The sequence below is a fragment of the Pectinophora gossypiella genome, chromosome 7, assembly GCF_024362695.1.
Source record: "Pectinophora gossypiella chromosome 7, ilPecGoss1.1, whole genome shotgun sequence".
Classification (NCBI taxonomy): Eukaryota; Metazoa; Arthropoda; class Insecta; order Lepidoptera; family Gelechiidae; genus Pectinophora; species Pectinophora gossypiella.
In genome coordinates, this window is record NC_065410.1 from 3915987 (window position 1) to 3941304 (window position 25318).

The 25318-nt window shown below is 36.6% G+C and overlaps 1 protein-coding gene across 1 annotated transcript; it reads left to right on the plus strand.

Annotated features, from left to right (window-relative positions):
• The first annotated feature begins 7464 nt into the window (after positions 1–7464).
• LOC126368271 (prolyl 4-hydroxylase subunit alpha-1-like) lies at positions 7465–24971 on the plus strand. Its single transcript, XM_050012168.1, has 16 exons — positions 7465–7538; positions 8025–8054; positions 8216–8400; positions 9197–9324; positions 9582–9703; positions 13787–13940; positions 14228–14431; positions 15592–15757; positions 18387–18525; positions 19294–19324; positions 20333–20469; positions 20720–20873; positions 22054–22275; positions 22841–22882; positions 23666–23831; positions 24863–24971. Exons 1-16 carry the CDS (start codon positions 7465–7467, stop codon positions 24925–24927), a joined length of 2019 nt encoding a protein of 672 aa, XP_049868125.1. The 3' UTR covers positions 24928–24971.
• The last annotated feature ends 347 nt before the right edge of the window (positions 24972–25318 follow it).

Here is a 25318-nt window from a genome sequence, read left to right on the forward strand (position 1 = left end):
CTGTCGTAATGCCTCTCGAACATTCCACCAATACCGTACGACAGTACTTTGATCCGCTCGGAATGTTTCAAGCTCAGTCCAGTGACATCCGTTGTTCTTCGAAGTAGTTTAGTAATCACTTCAGTGTTCTCATTTAAGACACTGAAGTGGATATTATGACCAAGTTTAAGAGGAGCGTCCAGGTCAATCTCCGATTCGTCTGTCGAAGCCTGGAAGCGGAATTTGGTCAGTTCTTCTAAAGCTGCGTATGCGTTAGGGCATAACCAAGGGGAGAATATTTCTATTTGTACAAATGACTAAGTATAATCCGTGCGAATCAATAAGAAACCTAGCTAGTATGCGACCTCTTTGAGGCGGAATTTGATTACTTAGCGATGTTTAGAATGGGCCTTGAATCGTAGACGCGGGGATGACATGGTTGGAGAACATCAAGGAGTGGACGAATGTAATAACAAGCGAGGTAATTTTTTATCGCAAGGGTTGCCAAGTACTTTTTATGTCTATCAAGAGCATTAACAACATTCTTAGTGAATTCATGGACTGCATCATCAGTTCAACGACCATTACGAAAACCATATTGTCTATCGGATAACAAGTGGTTGGCTTCTAAATATTTCCTTAGCTTTTATTAGATTTTCAATGAAATCAGAAATATAAAATCAGAATCATGTAGTCAACGTAATTATCACGAATAAACTTTCGAACGTCAATTTAACATTATTGATACTTAGTGATGATAACATTTTTGAAAGGATTTTTGATAGTGAAAAGGTAGGCAGACCCTGTAAAATCAATGCGTCACTTTGGCAGGGTCCACAGAATACCAGTGTCGTGGCTCGCACCGCGGCTTATGCTGAGTGAGGCCCTTTTATAAAGGACACCACCACCATCGTTGACCAGTCCATACACTCAATTATTTGTATTTCTCGTGTATCTTGTTTTTATTTTGTGTTTTGTTTGATTGTAAGTTGTGTGTTACTCCGTGTTTTAAATTATATATTTGTTTTGTATTTGTTACTGTGGTGTCCCTTTATAATAAACGTTTCTTTCTTTCTTTCTTTCTAAAAAACGGGATAACACTTGCAGTTACTTACCTGCAGTTTGGCCATGTATTTCAAGCTCCTTATCTCATCCTTGGTCACGAGGTCATAGAACATGAAGACATCAGGTTTAATGTACAGCTGCTCAGCCTTGATGGGCGCCAGTTGCAGAAACGGGTGTGGACCACGGGCGTAATAACACGAGAGACTGCAAAGAAATATGGTCCCTTCTCAGTGCCTACAGAATTTTTTTATAGTCTGGATTGTCTCAATGCCGGCCAAACGCTCATAGTTCCAGAAAAAATAGTACTGGATTTTATTTGAATTGAGATTTAATTGGAAATCTTCTTCTTCTATCGTGTGGGTTGTGAGGTGAATCACCAACCACAAATGAAAATGAGACAATGTGTTGATGGTTGGAAATGGGGTCACGTATCGACTAAATAGAAAACTCGGAAAGGTGATAATAAACTCAGTGATGATACGTGATGGCAAAGTTCTTCTATTTTATGAATTGTATTCGAAATAGGATGACATTTCACTACAGTTTCATCTGATGATAAGTGGTGACGTTGCCTAAGTCGACGGACCCGCTGAGTTAACCACTATCTCCTTTTTGGACGTAACTTCTTGTAGATTTGTGGCATAATATGGCAGTAACTAAGTACTTGGCCGGGAACCATTATGTCTATTTTAAGCCTCTAGAACACAAGGGAAACCGTCCACCAAGCTGGACACCAGGAGGGTTACGGACCTGTCCCCTCTGGCCTAAGGAGACCCTCGTCCGCGGGATTTGTCGCATGTTGTGATCGGTATTCGTTACAGGACCTCTGAACCTCACGTGTCCTAAGGGTTTGACATTTGAACAAAGTCTTACCTCTTTCTAACCGCTTTCAGTACACTATAAAATCCAGCGCATAGGTAATGTATGAACTCAGCGGCTGACAACTTCTTTTTTTTCCTGGAAGTTTTATCATCATCATTCTGTGGACAAAATCACCCATGTTTTAATATCATCGGGGTGAATCGAACCATAACTTATCAGAGGACAGATTGTAACTTCAATTAGCACAGAAGTCTTTAGATCCAAGCCTTAGATGGACCATCTTCTTCTTTCGTTTGAGTTGTGAGATCAATGACGGACCTCATTAACCCTGGTGCCAGACTATTGAGCCGCAAAACTAACATGGCTCATGTAACACCTACATACTTTCTTCATTAAAAATAGTAGCTGGGATCGACTGCTTAAATTGTCTTCCGACACGTTATAGACAATCGGGTGGTCAGCCTGCAATATCCTAAGCTTAACCAAATTAGGGGTGTGATCTTTGTGATATGTCTCCACTGGGATTTAAACCTAGGACCTCAGGATCGTGAGCCCAACGGTCAACTATTGGACTAAGCCGATTGGATCATGATGAGCCATAATTTATATCTAACCCATAATGGATTTCACTATACAAGTATGTATTAAGTACCTCTTTTTCTTTCTTTTTTTGTTCAGCTATGTTCTCCTCCAACTGGTGTTCCAGTCTGTTTACAAATAAAATGCGTTCTGCAATATCAGGATGATTTGGTTGCAATGCTATACTTCTCTTGTTCCACTGAATAGTTTCTTCAATGTTATCTGTTACAAAAATAATGCAAATAAATTATACGTGCGGCACGAATGGTTCCGATTCTGTCTGCCTGCAGAAACTTACCGCCTTATTAGGAAAAGAAGACTAAAGATAAACTGGGTCTAAAATAATAAACCGCACCACAAAAGAAAGAAGTTGACCGATTTTATTGAAACGAATTGACAAGGCCTTTAAACTCGTCGCGTTTTGCAACAAGTTTCTTCTTCTATAGTGTGGGTTGTGAGATGGATTATCAACCTAAACTACTCGGGTGCCAGGGTTATTATTGAGCCAAAGGCTCCTGACATGGCTCACGTAACGACTATTGACTTACATCAGAAAGTAGTAACCGGACCAAGGTTTAAGGTGCCTTCCGATGTACGAATCATGTTACTTTCGACAAATCAGGTGACCAGGCTTTAATGCTCTAACCAAAGAGAGCAACTAGAGAGCACTGAAGGTACGTCTATGCCAAAAGTTATCTTATGGGTAAGTAACTAAATAAAAAATATTTTTAAACACAAAAAAATAAATAATAATAATATAAATATATTAATTAAAAAATAAAAATAAATTTATGTACCCATTTCGTGATCATTGTTTTATATTTTAATTGATTTTATTTGTTTTATCTGAATTTATTTTATTTTATTTATTATTTTAATTTATTTGAATGTTTTGTTATGTAAATTATGGATCATTGTAATCTGAAATAAAGCATTTTTTTTTAATTTAAAAAATAACACAGAAAAGCGATATAAAATAAAAATCTACAAACCCAACATATAGTAGAACCGACTAATGTGGTCTATGATGTTCACGTGTGTAAAGTTACACAGAAGACAATTGGCCGCGTTGTACTTGTTCAGAGCTTCCGTCATCCACAGTACAGCAGCTTGGTAATTCTTGTAATCAGAAGCAAGGAGACCTATGTCATAGCAGTCGCTGGCAGTCATTGGTGCTCTGGAAATACATGTTAGAAGTAGCTAATTCGAAGATCAAGATGGAAAAGACAATCTAACTATGATTTTATTATAGATGTACATATCCTTGCAGCAGTATTCGGCCATGGCGAGAAGTCTCCAATCTAGGAGCGCCCAAGACGCGATACCAACGTATCGTACCGGCTATACAGGTTGTGAGAAGCAGCAGTAGTTTTAGGCGGAGGCGTTCGTTATGTAAAAATTGACGATTCAAAGTGTAACTATGTTACCTACTGAATAAAGATATTTTTGAATTTGAATTTTGAATTTATCCGATCTTGGTTGTAAAATGTACGACCATATTCGCGGCACGATGGCCGCAGGTAGTCAGACCCGTTCATCAAACTCTTCTCGACGTTTCTATAATTTTACTTAGCAGAGCGTTCAATGAGGGGAACCCATGATTCTTTTTAGGCCTTTTATAGATTTTGTTGCCAAAATACGAAGGGGCGCTAAAATCGTGAGTATATCGATGAAAAGGAAAATAAAAACTTACGAATAAAGACTTACTTAATCCGAAAATGGTTTTTCTCTTTCTTTATAGATATCGGCTTGTCCTAGCTCTAATTCTATATATTTTTAATCACTATTTTGTCACTGTCGATTATCATAATCGTTTTTGCAACTTGGCTTAGGCCCCAGATTATTATTGTTGCTAACTATTAGATACACTACGTACTTACACATAATTTTATATGATATACTTACACAGATTCCTTGAAAGGTTTCTTGTCTGCACTGAAATAAAAATAGTAATGTTTTTATTTCAACAAAAAAAAAAGAACACATAGTGGGCCCAACGCTCTAACCATTAGACCACGGCGGCTAGGCTGTTTAATGTATGGTCCTATGTATGGAACATAGTTAAGTACCTGAATGTGCTTCTAACGATCCCATTAGCCATTTGTGTTACGTTTAGTTTGTAGGTTGTTTGTATACGAATAAGACCATCCATTGCGTCCTTTACGTCCTTATCAGATGGGTATACCAACGTCGTGTCTCTTGTATAGCCTGGCAAAACAAAACAACGTGTAGCTTTTATCTTATCAAATTCATCCTGCTGTCTCCCTCTGCTAATCGAAAAATCTTTGGGAAGTCACCTTGTCTTGCCATTACTTAAAAAATATACACAGATGTTATAGAAATTAATAAGGTTGTGTGTTCACCTGTTTTATTTTTCAAGATGGACTCAACAAATTCTAAGTCCCCCGTGAGTCGCTTGATAAGGCTAAAAGCATTGATGGGGTTCCCGACGTAATGAGTGACGTCTCTCTCGGCTTTTACTTGCTCTTGCTTGAGGATTAAGATAAAACTGAAAAATATTAATATTCGTAATACTTTGATATACCCAGACTGACGCCTATAGCACAGACTTTATTAGTCTATTTTAGGCATCAGCTGTACTTTCTGTTTAAGATTACCCTTAAAACTTAAATTAAGAATTATCTTTATGAACACTATTGTAAAAATATGTGGAAATAAATACATTTCTATTATTTATTATAATAGGACATATGGTAATTTGTCATCACCCTAATTTAAAAGATCATTGTGTCCAAACACCATTTAGCGAAGATATTAATCTACATGACAATCTATGATTATTTTGCAGTTTCCAAGTCTGATAAATCTTTTAATCAATTTTAGACCAAAATACTTACTTTAATATAAAATGTACCTCCTTAAAATCTGCACTTACCTCTCTAAGAAAGCCAGTCTTTCGTTTTCTTTCTCCACGAATTTTTTTACTTTATTTATAACTTTTTCTTGGGTTTTTAGCAACTTTTTCAGTTTGGGTAGGCTATTGAATTCTTCGGCTTCTATTTTAATCAGAAGCAGCAGTAATAGCAACACGCTTATTTTTTTCCTATACGCCATTTAATTCGTGTCTTTTTTAAATATACTTGAGATTCCAGCTGGTATACTAACAAAACTACAAAGATATAGACCCTGTGCTTATTAACTTTGTGTATTGGACTGGTCTTCGACCTGAATTAGTTTTCCTTTTATGAAATTCTACAATTGGAAGTTTTTAAAACAACTGTAATGGTCTTCGAGGAGACAATAGCATCTGGATTCCAAAGACTAAAAAATCGCTGAACTCTCCATTCGTTCTAAGTTCATGTTTTCTCATATTTCTGGGAACGACGCATTGTTTGAAAAAATCCATATAATGGCGATGTTTCGATGTTTAAACAAATGATGAGCCAATAACGACACATTGCATGATTTGACTCTCTGGAATTTCAGGCCTATTGAAAAGCACGTGTTAAATAAATAAACAACGTTTGTGTCAATATCAAATTATGTTTATATCAAAGCTAAGTGAAATTCCAGGATGTACTTTATTAACAACTAGTTATTTATAAATAACTTTTTGGATGCCAACAGTAAACACAAATAAAATATTGCACAAGCCAAAAATGTTAATAATTATTTGTCAAATTCAGTACTTGTTAAAGAAATACACGCAGCACGTATAGACACATTTGTATAAGGCACTTTGGTTTATAAATATGTACAAAATTTTATTACTAATAATAGTAGAAAGATATGTGTTGGCATGTGATGATCACATCCCTAAAACACGTTCTCATTTAATGCCTCTGCTTGATGTAGAAGCTGATATTATAAAAAACTTAGGTCGATACATCGAAGGAGAAGAAAAGAGGATCAGCATTTTAAAGACGTGAGTCTATTCGCATCCACCTGTTTAGTATTTAGTAACAGTCACTGTGGTGTGGTGGTTAGAGCGTCTTGGGTTCAATTTCCGCACTATTTAATTTATAGTGTCTTTCGTTAATTTATTCCCCGTAAATTCTTCGTTGTCTTCCCTATCATCATCTTTTTCTTTTTATCGCCTTCCATGATGTTTTTCGTGAATTCTTTCTTAGTTATCGAAATCGTCAGATTTTATTTAATTTAACCTCTTATGTTCCAAATAACTTTCAATATCGACCTTATTTTAAATAGATTATGCACCATAGCAATATCAGCATCTATTTTGTACTTTGTACTAGCTGTTTCTCAAAAATAAGTTAAATATGTAACAATGACAGAACAAAACATCCAACAGCCATTTGAAGCGCTACGAATCAGAACATATGAAAGCGATGTCAGATATTCCTAAGTTCTTATCGAACCCGATCAACGTATTTACTCTAATCAAACGGTTGACAACTGACTTAAGTTTCATAAGAAGGAAAATTAATCAGACGACAGGTAAGAGTAACAATGTACTTGTAGATTATGATTATTATTATTATAGTATCTTATATACTATCATCTGAAAATTTGGTAGTTACTATTGTTGATCATGTAATGTTTTAGTAGGTAAGTACTTAGTTTAAACGACCCGATTATTCTAGCCATAGAGGCCAATCAGCTCGCGACACCAAACACTTCAGAACCCCGATACCGACCCCGCCGGCGTGGTCGACGATTTCCCTCATTCAGCACTTATCAATATCGACCTGTTAGGGTCGATTAATTCTTTCAAATATTCTTCCTCTCAGACGACGCCTGAGCCGAGGTTCGCGCCCAACTGGGCACACTTAGGCCTGTTGTCTTAAACGTTGTACCGGGTAAGAGCCCACAGCGCTTCCCATTTGTCCGGCCAAGTAATTATTGCCATCTGCGGCAAATCTACAATAAGTCACGTCAAAAAATAACAATCATAGTTGCCAGGATACAACTATTTAAGTCAACAGCTGGTATTGATTGATGGTGATGATATGTGATGGAGTATTGTTGACAGAGTTTACAAGGAATAGCATGCTGAAGTATCCGGTACGCAAGGACGTTAACGATGCGTTAAAGACAATGACGCTGCTGCAGTCTACTTACCAGCTGGACACTACGGAACTTGCTGCTGGAGTTATAAACAACACCTATCGGTAATATTACTATTATATGCTTTTCGTCGCAGACCACTAGACCGGTTCGACTGTCATTACCAACAGAACAGTATCCTGCCCACAATGTTACTGCTTTCCTGGCGGCCTCCGTGATCCATTGGTTGAGCGTTGGGCTCACGATCCGGAGGTCCCGGGTTCGAATACCCGGTGGGGACATATTACAAAATTCACGTTGTGATCCCCAGTTTGGTTTGCTTGGCACGTTATAGGATTACCTTATTGTACGAAAGTGTGATCTATGCTTCAGAAGACACGTTAAGCTGTTGGTACTGGTTACTACTTTAGTTACTGATGTAAGTAAGTAGTCGTTACATGAGCCATGTCATGCCTTTGGCGGCTCATTAATAACCCTAATGCTAGGGTTGGTGAGGTTGGCCACACGAAAAAAGAAGCACTGTTTTTCATTTCACTTTAACATTATTGAGCATCGTGAAGAGTTTTTGATGTCTTACTTTCTAATTTCAGCGAAGACCGCAAATCCTATGTGGCTGAAGTGTAAGTAAAAACAGCAACATGACATTTGCTTCATGTTTCGTCATTTGCTATTTATTACTAGTTTGTCAGAAGGAAATAGTTATCCTTTTGTGTATCCTTCTATGTGGGTCTTAAGAAGACTTTTCTAACGACGTAATTGATTACTTATCTCTTTTTTTCAGAACACCAATGACAGTCAGTGATTGCATTTACTTAGGAAAGTATACATCTGAGAATGAGGATAACCTGTTAAGTATCGCGTGGTATATTGAAGCATTACACAAATATAATGAAAGTGATGCAGATGTGTACAATTTAACTGACCACACTGTTATCAAGCTTCTCTGCACCGCATACGCTAAAGAAGGTATGTACAGGAAGTCTCATCATCACTAATTTAAGAGCCACGCTCTTGTTGGCATAGCATGCTCCATGCTATTTTTTAGGGAAAAATAGGGTGATCTCCCTCTTGCCTTCCGCCCCGCAGTACTCTGTCTGACGCAAGTGAGATGGCGCCCAGAGAAGTCTATTTCAAAGCCGTACTAGGACTCCTGTGCTCCGTCTCTGAATAGTAATGACAGTTACTGCTGCGCTCTGTTAGGTTCCAGGTTACATTCCCTGTGACTTGCCACTTCCGTCCAGCATTACCCGTGTCCCTGGGCAAGGGTTCTATGATATACCCCGTAGGTCCGGTTCCCTATCCGAAGGCTAAATCACATGAAGTCTATAAAATTATATTTTTTGCAATGGCCTTTCTATATCAGTCAGGTTTTGATGATTTGATTCATAAGATATCTTATGACATATTAAATATATAACAAAAATAATGATTAATATAACAAATTAGGTATATAACGGTCGACAAAACAAATGATATCTATCATTAAACTCCGAATCATTGTAACTTATAACTTTGAAAATATGAAGGAACTTGGCATTTTCAATATTATTGCATTGCATTGAAGAGTAAACTATATTCGGGCATTGCGACACAACTAAGATACTGGAGACGATCAAGACCAAAATATAGATAACTAGTGAATTAGCAACAAAATTAAATGAAATTGATATTGTATTTACCTAAGATACTATCTCTCTTCTGAAGTTTGACTCTAATAATGACGACGATGTAGATCACCATAGTGATGAAGAATATTTTACAGGTGATGCAAGTACTGGAATGGACTTATATGCATTGATGGTAAGTGCAGACACAAGAAGTTACCCACGAGTAGTAAGAAGGTATCGAGAACTACTTAAGGAAATGCTAATGAGTAAAAAGAAAGGAGAGGTAAGTGGAAAGAGAAGGGATATTTGGTATAGTAGATTAATAGGCACTAAGGTAGGTAAGTATGGTAATAATTTTCATATTTATTATGGGAACAAAAATGTAACGAACGAAAATAAAGTCTAAGATATCAAAAATATAACTAAGTACTTATAAAAGATGATCAATGTCATATTATTATGTCTAATGATATGCTTCTGTTAACTGTGCCTATTTAAATGCGTTTTAATGGATTTTTTGATATATTTATGAATAATCAGGCGAAGATTACAAAAGAAATACAATCAAGAGAAGTAGGACCAACAAAGCTACGCTCAACGGGACTCCATCTGATCGAGACTCTGTGCCGTGGGGAGCTAAAACCATTAAAAAAAAATGAGAGGCAAGTAACTCACATTATAATTTTATTATAGAGTAAGTACTTAACTCATTCTTTGTATCTTCTCTTCTTGAACCTATGCAATGATGTCAAGCAATCAGAATCAGAATCAGAATCATTTATTCAACGTAATTATCATGGATAAACTTGTTGAAGGTCAATGTAACATTTTGAATTTACGTCATTTCGCAAGGTGTTATGGCTGAGGAGAAGAAATGACAAGAAACTGCAACAGCAACACATCTTTTAAATCAATGAGGGTACATTACAAGTTATTTAATAACTAGAGGAACACATTTAATACCAGACATGTTTATCATTTAGGTAATCATTAATCTTATAATAAGCTTTTTTACATAAAGTAAGCTTCACGTGAGCTTTAAATTTATTCTCTGACAAATTTAAAATATTATCTGGTATTTTATTGTAAAAACGTATACATAACCCCAAAAAAGATGAATTTAATTTAAGTACTTAATCTAGAATTTTGAACAACAATTTTATTTTTATTCCTTGTATTGTAAGTATGCCTTTCACAGTTTCTCGGAAGGAGAGATACATTCTTACGCACATACATAATGTTTTCATAAATATATTGACTTGCGACCGTCAGTATATTTATTTCTTTAAACAGCTCCCTTAAAGAGTCCCGACAACGCAGATTATAAATAGCGCGAACTGCCCTTTTTTGAATGATGAAAATAGTTTCTACATCAGCGGCTCGACCCCACAATAAAATACCGTAAGACATTACGCTGTGGAAGTAGCTGAAGTAGACAAGTCTAGCAGTGGGTACATCTGTGAGTTGTCGGATTCTTCTGACGGCATATGCTGCTGAACTTAGCTTGCCCGCTAGTGATACAATATGTGGGCCCCATTGAAGTTTTGAATCTACAGTAATTCCTAAGAAAACGGTGTGTTCAACAAAATCTAAATTCTCGTCGTTAATTTTAATGTTATTATTTACTTTCTTTACGTTTGGTAGAGCAAATTTAATACACTTCGTTTTCTTAGCATTTAGAACTAGGTTATTTACTGTAAACCAGCTCAGAACCTGCGACACAGCGCTGTTTGCTTCGTCAAGTTCCTCTAACTTTCTATCGATTTTAAATATAAGAGAAGTGTCATCCGCGAACAGTACAATGTCAGCTTGGTTCTGTACTACATAAGGTAAATCATTTATGTACACTAAAAAAAGAAACGGCCCCAAAATGGATCCTTGAGGAACTCCCATTTGAACATGAGAGCCCGAAGAAGTTGTACTATTGATTTGTACCTTTTGTATCCTATCACCTAGATATGAATTTAACAAACTGAGAGCTCCATTATTTAGTCCATAGTGCCTCAATTTCAAAAGCAAGGTCTCGTGATCCACGCAGTCGAACGCCTTAGACAAGTCACAGAATACTCCTACGGCATTCTGCGACTCCTCCCAAGCATCGAAAATGTGTCGAACAAATGTGACACTCGCGTCTGTTGTAGACCGACCCTTAGTAAAACCAAACTGCTGGCTGTGAAGTAAGTTATTTAAATTAAAATGACATAGCAGTTGGTCGAGAATAATTTTCTCGAAAATTTTACTAAGTACTGGTAGAATAGAAACCGGTCTATAATTGGTGGGGTCTGATTTTGTGCCCGATTTAAAAAGAGGTATAACTTTACTGATTTTCATTAAATTTGGAAAAGTGCCATTTTCAACACTCATATTAAAAATGTATGCTAGATATGGTGCTAAGATATCAATAACAGAGCTCATCAATTTGACAGACAATCCCCATAAATCTTTCGAGGTTTTAAGTTTCAGCTGTTTGAATACTTTAACAATACTACTCGGATCAACGCGTTTAAAATCAAATAATTCAGTGCAAGCAGTAACATTACTTTTCAACAATATATCAGCTTGAACAGGAGAGGACCTGAGAGATTCTGTAGTTTTTACAGGGATGTTCGTAAAGAATTTATCAAAAACTTCAGCTCCATCTTTATCTTGTTTAACTAACCCAGTGCCCGATTCTATATTGTATTCTAATTCACGCGGTTTCGAAGCCTTTGTTTCACTATTTATTACTTGCCAAACTGCCTTTATTTTATTATCCGCGGTCTTTATTTTACTACTAATATGCATCTGTTTGGCTGTATAACACACTCTTCGAAATATTTTAGAATAATTTTTGACGTAGCTTTTAAAACTATCAGTGTGTGTATACGTTTTTTCCTCATATAAAGAATAAAGAGTATTTCTACTTTTGCGAATGCCTACGGTAGCCCAGTCACTGAACTTGAATGATTGACTGTTGGTAACTACCTTTTGAGGAAAATTATTTTCAAATTCTTTATGGATTATAGTAAAGAAATCCCTGTAAAAATCGTCAGGATTGTCTGTATCAAAGTTTGGACAAGGTAAGTTACTAATAAGACTATTTCGATATTTATCTATCCGAGTATCAGTGATGGGTCGTGTACGAAATTTAATTTTCTGAACATTTTTAAGTACTGGGAAACTGACCAGCTGCCCACTGTGATCTGACTTAAAACAGTTAAGCATACTGTTATCTTGGAAGTCACAATTGCAAAAAACGTTATCTAAACATGAGGCAGTTGTTTCTGTAATTCTAGTTGGCTCCATAAATATATTAACAAGGTTAAATGATGTAAACAAACTTAGAAATCTAGTTGTAATTGAATCTACTTCATATAAATCAACGTTAAAATCTCCACACACTATAATGGCTTTATTACTTTTAGATATGACCTTCAGTACATTTTCCATCACTGATTCAAAAACTGTGAAGTTAGCACTGTATGGGGGTCTGTACTGTATACGGCCACAACAATATGTTTCTCTGTTTCTATACATGAAATCTCCATAATGCCCTCTATCGAAAGTCCAGTAATATCTTTGCGTTCTTTATATTTTAAACTATTTCTGATAAAAATAAGGGAGCCACCGCGTATTTTGATCTTTCGACAGAAAGCGCTAGCGAAATGATAATTTTTAAAACCGAATAACAATTCATAATCCTTCAACCAGTGCTCAGTAATACATAAAATGTCAATAAAAAATGTCTCTAAAAATAATTCTACGTCTAATTCTTTGCCAGAGAAGCCTTGAATATTTTGGTGAACTAGTTTTAATATTCCAAGCTTCTCTTTTGTCTTATTGTCTAGTTTAAAGATGAAGTACCATTCGTGGTACATGGCTGACTACCGTCAATAAAAGATTTTGTACTGTAGAAGACAGTACAGTCAATAAGTTTACTGCCTGGTCTGGCAGATGTCTCTTTAATATAAAAAAGTAGTACCGAACATATAATTTTTTTAAAGTACTTAGATAGATATATTCTATCTGTCGTTATTATACAATTTTGAATAAACTTATTCAAATCTAAATAAATAATATTACTATGATGACAGGTTCTGTTGTAAAGGTGTTGGTTGAGAGAAAATATATAATTATTTTCCTCACTAGCTAATGAATTTGAATATGGAAATGAACAAATAATTAAGTTTCCACACTCAACAGTCATTAGTGACCTATGATACCTAGTCAATTGCTGTTTTTTGAGCCCTGTACTATTGCCTACTAAAAGAATAACGGTAGTGTTTGCATCATATTTACACTGGAATAATTTTGTGATGATTTGCGAATATGACGCGCCAGGCATGCACACATTAACAATGTCATGATCAAAGGAGTTTTTTAGAAGTAGTCCTAAACCTATGCCTATATCGTCCGAGAACACAACAGTCTTTTTCGTTAGACGTGGGACACAGTCTTTCTGTTTCAATTGTCGCCATATGTATTCACTATTTTTCTTTTTTACATTTTTGTGACCCGATTCCTGTTTAAAGAATACAATATATCATTTTCAAAGCAGGAACATCGAATTTTAACAATAATGGTACGCTACCAAAAACTTTAAGTTAGATAAGTGAACTCCGGAATTTGAAATTAGGGACACACTAATTATGAGTAGGTAATTAACTGAGAAAAATCAAAAGAGACCCTAATGTATCTTGAAGATACGACATCAGACAGTATGCTAGCGCAGGCTAAATTGTGTTAGATATGACCGATCTTCGCAGATTGACGTGCTACTACCAGACAGGGCCACATCCGTTCCTGCGACTGGCGCGAGTGAAGACCGAGCTGCTGCATCGCAATCCTGACATCATATTGTACCGTGACATCATCAGCGACGCAGAGATACAACACATACATGAGTTGGCTAATCCAGATGTAATTTTTTCATGTACTTAATATGATATTCAATTATTGATACAAGAAAAACCTTAAGAGATTCTCCTTATGTTCATAATCAAAGGGAACATTCTGTCTTTCGCGAATTGCGATCAAATGTTTGTAAACGAGGCTGTCGGATAACGGATACTGTCTTATAAATTCTGATACCAAAAAAGTATGTATACAATATTATACAAGTGAAGTCACTCAGCCATACTTAACTATGCATGTTCCAAGACGATAACAAATGGTACATAAGAATTAATTTTATAAATTGTCTGCAGCTTTCAAAAGCAGCAATTATCTTTAACACGACTGATTGGGATAGCAGATACGTAAAAATACCAGAAGGACGTTCGAAAGTGGCTGCTAGGATAAACAGACGTATTGGTGACATCACCAACTTGAACATGGAGTTTGCTGAACATCTTCAGTTTCTGGACTACGGTGTCGGAGAGTATACCGCAGTGCAACAAGATTTCTACAGTGTAAGTTTCTCAATCACGACTAATAATAATAATAATCCTTTCCTGACCGTATTCGGCCACAGCGACTCGACAACCTATTATCAGAAGCCGAGCCATTTGCGCAGGAAATATTATAGTGCATGAAACAATGGTTTGACAGTGTACGCGCGAACACAGGTGCACTCTTGCCCCTACCGCCCTGTATCCAATGGAACGGGGAGCCGCTACTATCGGAGAGCGGTAGGAACGGCATCAGCATTAGCAAGGCCTCTAACGCTGCGGACCGAAAGCTAGCAAGCTAGGTTTCACGACACATCACGACTTTATTCCAATGGTTAGAGGTACATCTAACGTGAGATGGCCTAAGTATCCACACCTCACCAAGCTTTCTGTTAGACCAACGTGATAGGTGGTGTTTGCCTTGGCTAACCCCTTAGAAGTTTACTGTAGCGAGCTGATTAGTCTGTTCTATCGCTAATAGGCCAGAGTGACTTGGGGCATATACGAACGTACGTGATCCTTAGACGATTATAGGTACGGTCACGAGCATCAATATGCATACATTTTAGTACCAAGTCACATTTTTTTTTTTGATAAATTGCACTGTAAGTCTCACTAAATGTCAAATATGTTAGTGCGACAGAGTCCTAAAGTGGTACATTATATTGTTCATGACTGTACATGGGTAGTTCTTTGAACACTGGAAGTCAATTACATTAACGTGACCGCAAAATGATTCTAGAGTTCTTTGTATTTTTGCAAATAGACCAAAAATTCAAGGATATTTTTGCGTTGACGATAATGAGACTGGCCAACGATGATCGAAGATCTATACCCTTGTCAATTGTCATGCTTAATAAATCGAACTCGTTGGTTTTGACTAAATTGTTACAGAAAAACAAAAAAGGCAGAAAGAGACGTAGAATGGCGACAATTATGTTTTATGTGAGTATTCTAAAGCTTTTTAAATATATACTCACTTCTACAATGAATTGCTATCATATCTAATATCGTAATACTTACAATGACTACAAACTGGTAAGGATTCGTCAACCAAGTTGAAAGATAAATAAATAAAGTTTTGAATTTGAATACCAAGAAGTCTCCATAGATTTTGTGTTCGAACGTTGCTGTGATCACTTCTGCCGTAGACCAATGCCACCCGATTGTTTCCTTTCCAGTTAACTGAAGTATCTTTGGGTGGAGCTACAGTGTTCTCCGAGATAGACCTGACCGTGTTCCCAGTAAAGGGGGCTGCTCTATACTGGATGAACGCGCATACCTCTGGAGAAGTGGACAAGAACACATTTCACGCAACTTGTCCCGTATTACATGGTTTCTATTCTGGTCAGTATCTGTGGGTACTGTAGATTATATTAGATTATTTAGTAACATATATTTAGGTCATGACTATATCCCAATTGCCTCTTGACTACCCAGAGGAACATCCATCGCAAGATAATGCATCCACACCTCACCGAGCTATCTGTTAGACCAACGTTATACGTGGTGAGCCGTATCGCCGTCTGTAATGGTGAAGCCAAATGTGTTATTGAAAACTGCACTTAAGATAAAGAGAGAGAGAGAGAGAGTATAATCATTGGTGTATGTCCGTTATCAGGGTTCGAACCGACGCCGGCCGGCGCTCCCCGATTGAAAAGCCAGCCGGTTTATAGTAATTCTTAAGACTTAACTTAAAGCGTGACTGTAATTATATTTCTACACGAATCTTTCAGTTTTAACAAAATGGATATTCGACGTTGGCCAAGAATTAAGGAGACCCTGTGGGCTGAGGCCTCAGAAGGAACGGTTGACGACCACAATACGACGGACCGGAAGGAATAGAAACGATGCGAATATGTGTAAAAATTAAAATAAATTGTTATATTATTTGATTGGTTTTATTTTAAGAATAATACTTAATATTTTTTTGCCAGTAACAGTTTACATTTTTTCTTTAAGAACTAGGAAATTAGAATTATGAATACGGGCAAAAGGATATGGCTCAGCTGTATTGCATTTTCCACACTGTTTGCTGACAAACTTAAGAATGTTAAGAATGACAAAATCGCACTTTCTTGGAATAGTGTAACAGACTCAAGACGTAAGTAATCAGATCTCTTGAGCGCATTGTCTTAAGAGTTATGAAGATAATGTAGTCACCGCTTACTTTATACACAGTTTCATAAACAACATAGAATAGGTGATGCATCGATAATTTACTTCTAAATTGTTTGATACCTGATTATATACTTATGAGTTTTAAATCTATGTAAAATAAAGGAATATTCAATATTCACATAATGCGATAAGTACTTAGTCATTTGTAGTGGTGTTCTAAAATGAAAATGTAACAAGCGCCCTACAGAGTAGAATTATTTTAGTTGCTCAAATTCAAATGGCTAAAGCTTAAAGAAGTGAAGCTGGTGTTCATTTACTTCCAAGTATCAAAATGCTATGCTTATTTAAAGCATGTGTTTTATTGATTCTCTCTTCGTGTGCTGCCGAAGAACCAGATGTAGATATGTATTCTTCTACAGCTGAAATTGAAATATTTGTGGCAACCCAAGGAAAGCTGCTAAAAACTTTACAAGAATATTACGATAGCGAAAACAGAACAATTTATTTAATTGAGAGGTAAGTCCTGAAAAAAGCTCACGACTATATCAATTGGGGTAGTCATCCTCAACTTTCTGAGTACCAACGAGCTATTAGCCTAACATAATAGTCAATAAGTTAAAGCTTATACTGAAGTAAGTAGATGGATTCTGTCTATGGTGTTGATCTTGAGACCAGAATAATGATGACGAAAGACGACGTAATTGATTTAATTCATGGTATTTTCTAGTACGGCTTTGAAATAGACTTTTTTTTTAATTAAGACGGGTTTGCTCTTGACTTCGTTCTTCTACAAGAAGAAGAGATCGACGTTGGAACGAGCTTACCCAGAAAATGCCTATTCACCCGTGATTTAAAGGACCCCAGGTTATAAGAGTCAGGAAACACCGACGCCGGCAGCCCATTCCATTCTTTGGCTGTGCGCATTATGAAGGATGAAGCGAAGCGCTTGGTGCGGATTAGTGGTATGTCAACCAAGTAAGGATGGTAACCCGCCGTACGTCTGGATGTCCTCAGATGGAATGAACTTGGTGGAATGAGCCGATGGAGCTCCTGTGCACACTCCCCGAAGTACAATCTGTAAAAAAACCGACAGACAGGCGACTTTACGGCGGTGGTCTAGGCTATGCAGTTTGGCTTCCACCAGCTTCCTACTACTACTCTGGGCGCCATTCCACTCGCGCCAGACAGTACTGCAAAGCGGAAGGCAAGAGGGAAACCACTGCCCTATTTTTCCCTAAAAAGTAGAATGTGGTTCGTGGCTCTTAAATTAGTGATGGTTTTCAGATATTTGAATGAAAGTGTAGAGGAGTACAAAATGATACAAAATTCAAGCAAATATCTTGAAAATCCTGTTAATGTATATCATTTTATCAAGAGACTATCTAAAGATTTACAACATGTTAAGAATACTATCAATACGAACATTGGTAAGCATCATCATCACGTAAGTTTTAAATTTGAGACAATAGGTAGGTACTTACGCTTTTAAAATGCACGCAATCTAGAATTTCCGGCCAAGTACGTAGTTAATGTCGTATGCGGACAGTCTAAAATAAGTCACGTCAAAAAAATATACACACCACAACACACACACACACAACACAATCACAATCAACACACATCAACACACACACACAACACACACACACACAACACAACACAATCAACACAACATAACACATCACAGAAATCATCGTCGTCATCATCGTGGTGTTCACATCTCAATCTACTATATTATTGAGTTCATCAATCAATAACCAAGTCTGACCTAAGCAAATTAAACGATTTTTTACTCTCGTGTGGTATATTGACAGCCAGTAATGCATTTTCATCTTAATAAATATTCTTCAAAAAGGTTTCATCAGAGACATTACAGTGAAATACCCCAGTAAGGTTGATCAATTTGGCGCAATAAATGGGTTGATACGTCTACAAGACGTTTATCAACATGAGGCAAGTGATTTCGCGAGGGGAATACTAAAAGGCAATTTCAGGTTAGTGTTATTATAACCTTTAGGCAAATAAGATCAGAGTACAGTCATGAGCAATATAATGTACCCACTTTAGGACTCTGTCGCACTAACATATTTGACATTTAGTGAGACTTACAGTTCAATTTGTCAAAAAAGTTTTTGTGACATGGTACCAAAGTGTATACATATTAATGCTCGTGACCGTATAAGAAAGAACCCGTTCTGTTCCGTTTGTCTAGGTTATATTACGTGTCATAAATCCAGTGGTTGAACATTGGGCTCACGATTCGGAGGCCCTGGGTTCGAATCCCGACATATAACAAATCGCAAATAGTAGTTTGAATAAATATTAATTTACTTAAGTGTGTATTCGTTATGTGAGTCAATAGTAACCAGGATTGGTGAAGTACATACACAAGACATAAAATCACGTCTGTAATCTCTAATAGGGTAGACAATTAATGTGCATACTTACTATTTTCCACAGTGCAGACGGTACACCTTATGTAGAGCAAGTGTAAGTAAAAACGTTAAACATTTTTTTTGATGAGAACTCTCAGCGTTCCCCATTTGTCCGGCCAAGTAGTTAATGCCATTTGCTACAAGTTTACTACAAGTCACGTCAAAAAAGCACTTTTACGCTTCTCAGCGGTAATCCTCGATTCCGACACTCGTCTTGGGGTGTTGACATCTATCGAAAGTCGCACCATAAAGTGATTTTGAAAATCGAAAATCAGGCAAATCTAAGTTTTTTTTTAATACATCATGTATTTTCTTCCGTCCTTCCAGTTCCCCTATGACAGCTACTGATTGCTACATGGTGAGTTCTCGAGCTGGCATAGTTTTAGGTTCCCAAGCCAAAGTCGCCTGGTTACAAGAAGGTCTACGTAGACGGTCCCATCTTTGCACGGATTGTTTAGCCGAAACGATTGCAGTTGTACATCGGATTTGGAAAGAATATTATGAAATGGGTAAGTTCATGACATGCTCTAAAGTAGTTTTTCGTTTCTAATTTACTATGTAATTAACCTACCATCAAACAAAACGACCAGATCAGTACAATTAGTACTTAATCATTAATATTTCAATAAAGATAACCTACACTTCAACAACCCTGGTGTCAGGGGTCAGGGTTCAATAATAACCCTGACACCAGGGTTGACATAGCTCATGTAACGACTACATACTTACATCAGTAGTAACTGGCACCAACGGCTTAACATACCATCCGAAGCACGGATCATCAGGTGATCAGCCTGTAATGTCCACACTACATTTGTCCATAGAGAATGGCCACATAAATGAGTCCAAAAACAAAAGTAACATTTTATAATACCTTCAGTGCGCGGTAAGGATTAGACCTGTCAAGTACTTGAGCTAATGTTGTGCTGTTCATTAGTATAGTGATGCTCGACATTAAGTTGATCGATTATTTTCTATCTAACACTACTTATTTTATGAGGCCACTATGGAATGTGTTAAAACAAATAGCTTTATTTCAGGAAATGTAAATGAAACAATAAAATGGATGAGGAAACACATGTATTTGAATCCTAACGACCAAAATGCTGTGAAATATCACGCTACGATATTATACTTGCAAAAAAATCCAGAATATCTTTTAAATCTTAAAATAAGGAAAGACCAGGTATGTAATTAGGCTATGAAATTGACGTTTAAAGATGAATAGGAGAATCACAGAATAGAAAGTTGTTCAGTTGTTGTGTGATAGGAGATAATTAAAAAGATAGAATTAACATTATGAATAAACGTATTAATTAATAAAAACTAAGAGACATTCACCAAAATGCTAACATTATTTTATCAGGAGAAAAAACAGCTGTCCGAACCAATCAAAGAAGAAGTTACAAGATTCAATTTGACAGATGAACAAAAGAAGATATTCGTAGAAGATTATATCTACAAGGCTCTTTGCAGGGGTGAACAGCAGGAAAGGGATTACAGGTAAGTAAATAAACAAATAATTTACGATGATGATTTAGAAACTCTTTACATTATTCTATGAACATTTTAGTCACCTTGAAAATCATGACAACACATTCGATTATTTAAAGTATCTTTAACACGACTGAACCTAGTTAATGGAGAGTGCATATGCTATTCTCTAGTACAATTTTTCTACCTAAATACATCAAATATTGTATCCAAAACTGGGTTAATGCGTGATGATAATTATAAAATTTTTGTTGGCCAGCTTAACCTGCTACTACCAGACAGGGTCTCACCCCTTCCTGTGGCTGGCGCGAGTGAAGACCGAGCTGCTGCATCGCAGTCCTGACGTCATACTGTACCGTGACGTCATCAGTGATGCAGAGATACGACATCTGAAAGAAATTTCCAAACCAATGGTGAGTCGGATCGTCGGGTCTATAAAGGCCACATTGATTCAATTCACCATTTGATATTTGCGCACATAAAAGTAAGTCATTACTAATTTAAGAGCCACGCTCTTGTCGGTGTAGCATTCTCCATTCCTCAAGACACGACGTTCGCCTTCTCTTTAATCTGTTCTGTGTAAGCTGTTCTTATAAAAGTAAGTGAACAAAGCAAATTCCAAAATAGCAAAATTGCTCTTTTACAAGAAAGCGTTCCGGAAGGTAGGTAGTGAAAGCTTTTTTGTATGAAACCATGTCGCCACGTCGCGCCAGAGGACCTAGCCAAGTTTCAAATGTTTCTATGTTTATAACCGCTAACGTACAACCTTTCCGAATTAAATGAACACCTTGTGGCAAAGACACGTACCTGAGAGGCGTCTTAATTTGCGGGAGTCATACCTAAGTTAGCGAGTATCAAAATAGAAACATTTTCAAGAATCAGAATCATTAAATCAACGTAATTATCGTGGATAAACTTGCTGGAAGTATTCGTTTTCGAATGTACGTCATTTCGCAAGGTGCTATGGCTGAGGAGAAGAAATGACAAGAAATTGCATATACTTACATTACAAGTTATTTAATAACTAGAGAAACACATTTAATACTAGATATTTTTATCATTTAGGTAATCATTAATCTTATCTTCTAACGTCTGGGTTGTGAGGTGGATTACCAATCTCATCAGCCCTGGTGTCACGGTTACTATTGAGCCGCCAAAGGCCCCTGACATGACATGATTATTATAAATCATGATTAATCTTATAATAAGCTTTTTTACATTTATAAAGAGCTTCACGTGAGCTTTAAATTGATTATCTGACAAATTCAAAATATTATCTAGTATTTTAATGTAAAGACATAAAAATAACCCCAAAAAAAATAAATTTAACTTATTAATTTGGAATTTTGAATAGCAATGTTTATTTTATGCGTTGTAATGTATTGTAAGTATGCCTTTCACAAGTTAGCTATGATGTCATTGATCATTATAAATTAGCCAGATGTCTTCTGGTACCGCCACTGAGTATCGTCGTGTACTTACTATTATTTTGGCAAGACTGTGACAAGTCTGGACTCTTCTACTTTTTTTCTGGTTTAGTTTTTCTTTTGTTTTTTTTTTTGTCTAGAATTTAGGTCCAATGTATTGTTGCAGATGCAACGTGTAAGCGTTATTAACGCAAAGGAGACTGAAAAACGCGTCGCCAAGTCAGCGTTTCTCTTGGACGACATGTCGGCAGTGGTAGCCAATATTTCCCACCGTCTGTCCCTCATAACTAACCTGAGCATGGAATCCGCTGAAGAGCTGCATTTAGTTAACTATGGCGTCGGTGGCTACTACACACCTCATCAAGACTTTTACGGAAATAACATTCCGGTTAGGTTCAACAGCTTTATTTTTCTTCGTATGTAACAAAGCAAAGTTACAAAGAGAAAATTAAAAAGAAAAAAAAATTACTCGGACGGGACTTGAACCCGCGGCTCTAATCAAACCGGGGCCAGTGTGTTAACCATTAATAATAATAATAATACTCATTTATTTCAGCCAATAAAGCCATAGTTATAAAAAAATTACAAAAAAAATATATACAGAATAAATTAAAATAAATAATAAAATAAAATAAAAAGTAAAAAAATACACCACCGGGTCCTCCCCCCGTCCATGCAAACAAAATCATTTACTTAAAGCAAAGTTAATTTCTTATACATATCAGAAAAAGACTATGTTTTGGAAGAAACGTCTCCAGCAGGGGGGTTAAAAAGGCCACATCAATGCAATTCATCTAAAAAAGAAATATTGCTATTTGACATTTGTGTGTATTACGCACTTACTATAAAAATTTTATATGCGCAAATGTCAAATTGCAATTTTTCTTTTTTTAGATGAATTGCTTCTATGTGGCCTTTTTAACCCCCCAGATCTCATTATATATTGTTTTCAGCATGACATTGGTGCTGACCGAATTGCGACAGTAATTTTATACGTAAGTACCTATGACGCATGTAAAATAAGTAATAAGTAGTGATAATAACGTTCATGTACATTTAAGGCCTATTTCACCACTCTAAAATCTACAGCCTATCGGATAGTTATATCCAGTATATAAGCTGTAAGGTTAGCTGACGTAGAGATAATAGGATATTTGGTTGGGTCAAAGATAAATTATAAAATGCTAATCTAGAAATAGAAGCCACTCTAAGATGATCAAAAATCAATCTCATTTTACTTTCCGATATATTTGGGCGCTTTTATAGATGACGTCACAGGTCCATACAAACTCCGAAGAAAACTTTCGTTTTGACGTTTCGTAAAAAGTATCTCATTTGACCAGTTTGTCAAGTAGCCTATTGTCGTTGATGAGGATTTTTGAATGGAAGAGACCAGGGGGGTTAAAAAAGCCACATCGAAGCAATTTATCTAAAAAAGCAATATTGCTATTTGACATTTGTTTGCATTGCGCACTTACTTTTATATGCGGAAATGTCAAATGCAATATTAGCTTTTTTAGATGAATTGCTTCTATGTGGCCTTTTTAACCTCCCTGAGCTGTGTTTGTTCTGTTACACCACGGACTAACCTCATATTAATTATGACGTCTTGATCCGCGAGCCGAATGCCGAGAATGCTATCTGGGTTGCAAAATATTGGGCTGATAAAATCTGATGTGCCATGAAAACGTTAAGAAGTTCAGTACGTGGTAGAGGAAGTTAGCCATGTTGTCAACGATTATGACGATCGAGAGTGATGGGTTCTCTATGTGTCGCAGTTGTCAGATGTGGAGCAGGGAGGCGCGACGGTGTTCACACGCATGAATCTAACTGTGTTCCCGGAGAAGAGAGCTGCCTTATTCTGGTGGAACCTGCATCGGTCCGGGGACCCTAACTACGCGAGTGTTCATGCCGGCTGCCCTGTGCTCAGAGGCTCCAAGTGGAGTAAGTTGCTACTATTAAACAGAACTACTACTTACTGATGTAAGTAGTCGTCGGCGGCTCAACAATAACCCTGACACCGGGGTATCAACCCCGATGTTGGTAATTCACCTCAGTAACGTATCCAGTGTAACGTTCATTAGCGTAGTGATGTGTCAATCAGGCCGATCAATCCTATTTATTACTAACCACTTAGGGTGGCATTAATAAATTAATCTCAGCTGAGATTGCCTTCAAGATCATGCTCAAGTCCCTGTTTTTATATAAAAACTGTCACATTGACATGATCTTGAGGGCAATCTCAAAGCTGATATTAGTTTATTAATACCTACCTAAATGTTTCTATAGCATTCATTACAAAAAGTCTGTCAGTCTGCACAGACAGACTAACAGAAAGCTCGGCGAGGTGCGGGTACTTAAGTAGTTCATCTTGTGACGGATGGATATAGGTAGTCGTGAGCTTATGTCAAAACTAATCGGGACTTGAACCCGCGGCTCTAATCAAACCGGGGCCAGTGTGTTAACCATTAATAATAATAATAATACTCATTTATTTCAGCCAATAAAGCCATAGTTATAGAAAAATTACAAAAAAATATATACAGAATAAATTAAAATAAATAATAAAATAAAATAAAAAGTAAAAAAAAGTAAAAAATACACCACCGGGTCCTCCCCCCGTCCATGCAAACAAAATCATTTACTTAAAGTTAATTTCTTATACATATCAGAAAAAGACTATGTTTTGGAAGAAACGTCTCCAGCAGGGAGGTTAAAAACGCCACATCGAAGCAATTCATCTAAAAAAGCAATATTGCAATTTGACATTTGCGCATACAAAAGTAAGTGATAAGTGTGCAATGCAAACACAATGTCAAATAGCAATATTGCTTCTTTAGTATTTTTTTCATTTTTGTTTTTGTTTTGAATTAGAATTGCTTCAATGTAGCGTTTTTAACCCCCATGTATCAGTTTATTTATTCCGTTGATTATGAGATATGCCTTTGCACGTGAGAAAATGTTTCGTTTTTCAGTTTCAATCAAATGGTTTCATGAAGAAGGTCAAGAACTGATTAGACCTTGCCTTACGACACGTTAAACGCACAATTGAGAAATTCAGTAAGTACATAACCAAGACGTTTTGCCCATAAGGTTTATTTCGCTATAACGCTCAATGCAAACTCTCAGTCGTTGTAATATTGGTCATATGCGTACATATTTAAGTGTATTTTATTCTTAATAAAGAAATTTTAGACTGACTGTGTAAATAATTTATTTACCTTTGCTTCGTATTATGGAAATAGTTCCTTTAATGCAGTTCTTTAAGTAAAGAATGATTATGGGGAGCTCTTGCAGTTACTGTTTAAGAAGACGACATTATTTGACGTACTCAAGTCACTAGTTTCATAAAAAGAAACTACACAAGGTACATCTTACTCATTTAAATTCAGACGCTGGCAATTGTACATCTTTTGTTACAGTAAGTCTCA